This window comes from Nymphaea colorata, chromosome 10, assembly GCF_008831285.2.
Source record: "Nymphaea colorata isolate Beijing-Zhang1983 chromosome 10, ASM883128v2, whole genome shotgun sequence".
Lineage (NCBI taxonomy): Eukaryota > Viridiplantae > Streptophyta > Magnoliopsida > Nymphaeales > Nymphaeaceae > Nymphaea > Nymphaea colorata.
In genome coordinates, this window is record NC_045147.1 from 19,954,019 (window position 1) to 19,960,018 (window position 6,000).

Sequence of the window (6,000 nt, forward strand, 5' to 3'; positions counted from 1 at the left end):
AGTTTATTTAGACATCTCCAACAGCTCAACACGTATATCCAACCCCCACATTGATGCTTCTGCCTTCCCTATACTTTATTCACGGGTCCGCCTTCTTACCACCTTCTTCTTTTGAATAGTTTTTTCAGCAGAACCAACGAGAAGAGACTAATGGCCCTGCTATAAATATTCAGCCGTCCACCCCTATATAGCATCTGCAGCGGCAGTGAAAAAACATCTCTTTGCAAGGTTTTCCTGTTCTAGAGTGGGGCCACCATTAAAAGGAAAAGAAAAGGTAATGTTCCCTTGGTTTTTCTCCAGTATCTTTTTTTCACACCATATATGTGATCAGGCGCTCAATACCCACAAATCTACCTGATCATCAGACGCCTTCAGTAGTGTTCGTTTTCTCTGTCCACCAAGTTTTTAGTTGGGGAAGTTGTCTTTGGTGATTCTGAACAACTACTCAGTATGCACAGGTCGAACGCCATAAGGGTTTCTCAGAAAGCTGGTGAAGACATAGACTGGGAATTGAGGCCAGGAGGAATGCTTGTTCAGAAGAGGGATGATGGGGTGCTGTCCTCTGGGCCTCTGATAAGGATCAAGGTCTCTCATGGCAATTACCAACATGAGATTAGTATACCTGCTCAGGCTACTTTTGGTATTATTTTCCACTTGTTTTTTTTTGTTTTCTTTTCTCTGTAAGCTGATTAATGGGCGTAGTTTTTTTTTTTTGATAGGTGATAGGGAGTGGTATATATATTCAATCTGTGGGTAGTTTTTAGTTAATTCATTTCTGTTTTCTTCCTTTTTCTTCTTCCTGTCTGGCGTTGTGAGGTTTCTCTTTTGGAGTGATGGATGAAGTTTTCCCTTTTTGGGGCTTTTCTTTCCAACCAAGTGAGGGTGTTGTTATTTTACTTTCATTTTCCTTTTCAATTTGCGTCAGTCGGTGAGTACGCTTTTCTTGTTTGTGTTTGAAGTTATAGCATCTTGGTGTTTTGTCATTTTCCCCATCTGAATTGCAGAGGAAGGCAAATTTGGCCCTATTGTTTCTTTTGTTTTATTATCTGGAAGATAGATGCGTATATGCTGAATAAATCATTTTTGTTGGTTTTCAATTTCTGGGATGTTTTTTGGTTATTTACTGTATCATTTTATTTTTAATTAAATGTCAGGGGATCTGAAGAAGGTGGTTGCCCAGGAGACGGGATTAGAACCTCAAGAACAGAGGCTTTTATTCAGAGGCAAAGAAAAGGATAATCATGAGTGTTTGCACATGGTTGGGGTCAAGGACATGTCGAAGGTGATTCTTTTGGAGGACCCTGCAAGCAAAGAAAGGAAATTGGAGCAAATGAGGAAGGATCAGGGGATTTCCAGTGCCTGTGAGGCTGTTGGACAAGTTAGAGGACAGGTTGATAAGCTCTCGGAAAAGGTAGCCATTGTTTATCTCTAGTCCTGGAATTTCCTCCCTGTTTCTGAGGTTAAGAGAGGGCTACTGCTGCGGTTGGTGTTTTTTTTGTTGCATATAGCGCCAAGGTGTGCTTGACAGCTTCTACTGGTGAATATTTTCTCAAAAAACTGTTAAAATCGTTCGTTCCAGGTCGCAGCCTTGGAGGGGGCAGTGCGCGGTGGCTCGAAGGTGGCCGATAAGGAATTTGTGGTGTTGACGGAAATGTTCATGGTCCAGCTACTGAAGTTGGACAGCATTGAGGCTGAAGGAGAAGCCAAAGTGCAAAGAAGAATAGAGGTAATTTTCTGAAAATTGTAGCAATATTTAGTTCTTTGCTACTCTGTTACTAACAACACCTTGGATGATAAGTTGGGCTTCTTTCTGTCAGGTGGTAGTAGAAATAATAACAACAACAACAATTGATATTCTCACTGCTTATTTTTTCCTCTTTTGTGTCCTTGATATTGAGCTTTTCTATGCTTGTTTTTGTTCACCGTAGAAGGCCTGACAAGCTGGACATGGTCTATAGCTTCAAAAAGTTGCTGGAATGAGGCATCTGGCTTTTGACTCTTGCCTAGATCAGCTTTATAAACGATATCTTGACCTCATAAATCTACTTGGGATGCATCCTATAATCATCATTCGCATTTTATGTGGCCTTTTCTGAGGAAGATCATTATAAGGTTGAAAATTACGACTTTGGTTAGGCCTTTTTTGGGAAAGGTTCGACTTATTACTTGGCATCACATGCAGCACAATTTTCCCTTTCTGTGAGATGAATCAGCCAAGGTGTGTGTATTTTTACCAGGTTGCTTCCTAGATCACATTTTGGGGACTTTGAATTTTGAAAAACAGAACTCTTTGTGCTAGATGGTCAAACTTGCTACTTGATGTTTTTATTATAATTACTGAAAGCAGGAAGATTGGTATTCTCTCCCATTATTTATTTAATTTATGATACGATGAATAAGGAATTTTATACGATTTAAGCTCACATTTTCTCTGGATCCTGCGTTTTACCTGCATTCTTTCTAGTTCTCTTGGTGTAGTTATAATTAATTGAATTAATTGGATTTTTATGACTTTGTTTCTGAAACTGACACGCTGTGTAATGTAACTGTTATTTCTATTTCTATCTTTGCTTTGTTTTTTGCAAATGTCTATTTTGTGAGATATGATTTGTCTGTCCTGCAATATGTCTAGCCATATTATCATATGAAGGTCTAAGAATGTGCTATAGTAGCACCACTGCAATTGCTTGCATATGGTGTCTTCAAAGTCCATCAGTATCATCAATTTTGTAGAAGCTACCGAGACTCACTGATGGTAAGACAGCATAGTAGGCGTATGTGGAGAAAATTAGAAGTGTTTTTGTAATGGATTTGTAGCAGATGAACTTTCCTTATTTGTTCTTTCTTCGGTGACTGTAGTTGGAGAATGCACTTGAATGATTTTGCTTCTTTGAGATTTCTAAAGTTGGTGATAAGAGAAATGATGGTTGTTGTCATTTCTTGCAGTTAATGCATATGATTGGAAATTCTGGAAAAACTACTATTACTTTTCTATAATAGTTCACAGTCCCTGCATGCCATGGTTGGCAAAAAAAATTCATGCTGTTTCCTATAATTGCACGGAAAATTGTCATGTTCCCTCCTGTTGATCTGTAAGTTAAAAATTGACTAACTTTATAAGCTAATAAAATACAAAATTGTTCCTGTGCATTATTTGCCCTAGAGGCACCAATTTGTCTTCGATTTGTCCTTCCTTGGAAATGATACCCATGGTTCCCTTTGGCCTGTTGCTGTGCACATACATGCATGCAGTAGCGGAGCCAGAAAAATTCGCAGGATTTAAAACTACTCAAATATGGTGCGGCACTTATATATATATAAGAATAAATATTTAAGATTTCCATTTAAAAATAAAAACTTTTAAGAGACTGGTGGCTACGCCACTGCATGCATGTATGCATGTATGGCACGTGCATAAACAATTAAACACATACATGTGCTTCTGCATGCATTATCTCGTAATTTTTGTCAAGCAGCCTATCAGAACCAAGAAATGTCTGATAGTCCTAACAATTGATATCAAATATTCCCCCCGTAGGCTTCTTATGTTTCGGTTTCTTCATAGCCCTAGTAGTATCCATTTGGATAGACAAAGTAGAGTCGCACGCAAGGACATTATAACTGCTAATGATATTCCCTTTGTTTATGCTTTCAGCATTTTTTTAAGAAAAGGAAAAGACTTCAGATTTTATGATAAATGCCATAGTTTTCAAGGTGTTCCTGATGTTCATGCAAGTATACTAAAGTTTTTAATTGTTAACGAAAGAGTTACAGCGAAGTTATCTCCTTGCTTACAAAATGAAGCTATTCTGGTGTTCTCTTAGTTTGTGCTTTAGACCTTTTCAGAGATAGGAAGGGACTTCAGGTGTTATGATAAATGAGCATGTATTAATAATTTAATATGCGTTCATGATATTACCGTAGAGATATTTTGTTGGGCTTCGACCTTTTCAGAAATGGAAAAAACTCTTGATGTATGAAATAATATATGTTTTCGTGATATTTCTGTGTTTTTCTCCTGTGGAGAGAGAGATGGAGAACTCTTGGTGTTACGATGAATAAGCCATATATTTAAATGTTCTTCTTACTAATGTAGATATTAGTTTTTCTGGAGATATATGATGTGATAAAAATCCGTGAATGAAGACTTTCATTTGTGGAAAATGACTTGCCTACATCAATGCATTCAATTCAACGGTTTTTGAAATGAGTTCCAGTTCCTGTCTTGTAAATTGTTTGGTTTGGTCTTGTCCCTGAGCAAGTGTTCGTTGTCGACCCTGTGCCTTCTCTGTCCTTATGTGGCGTTATTCTTATTGACTGTGCTTATCATGTATGTATATACTTGAAGTTTTTATCTCTTATATACCCTTACCCCATTTCACATGGGTGTGAGTACAGTGCAGGTATGGGCGTGGGTGCCAAACATGTGTGCGAAGCATTTACAATATATATATATATATATATATATATATATATATGTATATGTATGTATGTATGTATATAATAACAATAAAATTTTCACCAAACAAATACATATGTTCATTCTTTATATAAAAATGTGAGTGTGCCATGTCCAAGCCCTAACCATAGTGGCAGTCATGTCCAGCCGGGCCAACACATGTTTTGTGCCCTTCCAGGGGTGTCCATGTGGCATGGTATATTTTGTACCTAATCTATAGGATGAGTTCAAAATTATAAACTTTAAAATTCAATAGAAAGTTTAAATTTTAAACTCAAATGTAAGATTTATTCTATTAAGCATTTGTAAGAGCAGTTCTTTCTGGATTACCCTGTTGCCTTGCTCATCAAAAGCAAAATTCTTTTAACTACTACGCTTAATCTAAGAACCTTATGTTGGTAACCTGAATTAATGTTGGTGAGGAGCATTTCTTGAGGCAGGAGCATTCACGATATGTAATTTACTGATAGAAGCTTAACCTGCAAAACATCAGTAAATGAGAGTGATTTCATTGGGTCAGTTATGACTGGAACAGTTACTCAGTTGTTATTTATGATGAATGATTCATAGTATGGGGCTCTGCTTGAGAGGTATGATCTGTATTAGCTAATTTACTTCCTAATTCCTGAATCTTCACTTGTTATGTTCACTCAGGTGCGCAGAGTCCAGAACTTTGTGGACACACTCGATATGCTCAAGGCAAGAAATGCTAACCCATTCAGCTGCAGTAGCAACACTGTCTCCGTCACAACCAAGTGGGAGACATTTGGCTCTGGTGTTGGAAGCTTGAGTGCTCCACGTCCAATGTCATCCTCAACAAAGATAACCCAAGACTGGGAACAGTTTGAATAGAAATCCTTGGACTTATATAAATCCTGTTTATTCAGCATTATACCATTTCGGTGAGGCACTCAATTTGAACACTGTTGCTAATTGATGCCATTGACTCTGTGGCCGTGCCCTGCATTAGTCTGTGTTCAAGAAACATAACTCTTGTTCATATGTGGACTTCCATACTTTTGAGCCCGTTGTTCTAGCTTTGAGAATATATCAATATTCTGAAATGCATTATACTCATGTTCAGAAAGTGTTTACAGTTAATTTGTCAATGAATCCTTTCTTCAATCTTTAATGCATGGTTGTTCCCTGATCAGAATTTGTTGGCGCCGCGTCTCTTCTGCATGTCTTCATGGGCTACATCATCTCCACATGATTTCTTCCTCTTTACATTTCTGAGTGCCAATAGCCAGTAAGAGAATCCAAGAAAGGGATGCAGGCCCTCAGGACAGAATTACGGACAATGAAGATGCCGTGGACTGTGGATGCACAGTCGGAATGAACATCTGGTTCTAGTCGCATTCTGATTTAAATTTTATTTTTTTAAAAACAGAATTCAGATTTGACTAAGTATCTGTTTATATGTAATCGGTCGGTTTCAAGTAGACATTTGATTCAAATTTGAAGTCATGAATTGGAATTGGAACCACCCAGAACCCCATTTGACTAGGAAAATTCAAAATCTTGTAGATATATTGCAGTTA

The 6,000-nt window shown here is 37.7% G+C and overlaps 1 protein-coding gene across 3 annotated transcripts; it reads left to right on the forward strand.

Annotated features, from left to right (window-relative positions):
• Positions 1-33: 33 nt before the first annotated feature.
• LOC116262449 (BAG family molecular chaperone regulator 4) lies at positions 34-6,000 on the forward strand. 3 transcript variants are annotated; one of them, XM_050080123.1, is made up of 5 exons: positions 34-274; positions 459-640; positions 1,155-1,411; positions 1,580-1,726; positions 5,114-5,591. In XM_050080123.1, the coding sequence occupies exons 2-5, from the start codon at positions 526-528 to the stop codon at positions 5,309-5,311; spliced, it is 717 nt and encodes a 238-aa protein (XP_049936080.1). In that variant the 5' UTR covers positions 34-274; positions 459-525; the 3' UTR covers positions 5,312-5,591. The 3 variants fall into 3 exon arrangements, 2 of the variants coding, with proteins under 2 accessions (XP_049936080.1, XP_031497710.1); XR_004174475.2 differs by lacking the exon at positions 34-274 and adding an exon at positions 5,614-6,000 and having other exon boundaries at positions 327-640; positions 5,114-5,361; XM_031641850.2 differs by lacking the exon at positions 34-274 and having other exon boundaries at positions 327-640.

Coding starts and splice junctions, on each gene's coding strand:
- LOC116262449 (XM_031641850.2), top strand. CDS start 451: ATGCACAGGTCGAACGCCATAAGGGTTTCTCAGAAAGCTGGTGAAGAC. Junction 641..1,154: donor ACCTGCTCAGGCTACTTTTG/GTATTATTTTCC, acceptor ATTAAATGTCAG/GGGATCTGAAGAAGGTGGTT. Junction 1,727..5,113: donor AAGTGCAAAGAAGAATAGAG/GTAATTTTCTGA, acceptor ATGTTCACTCAG/GTGCGCAGAGTCCAGAACTT.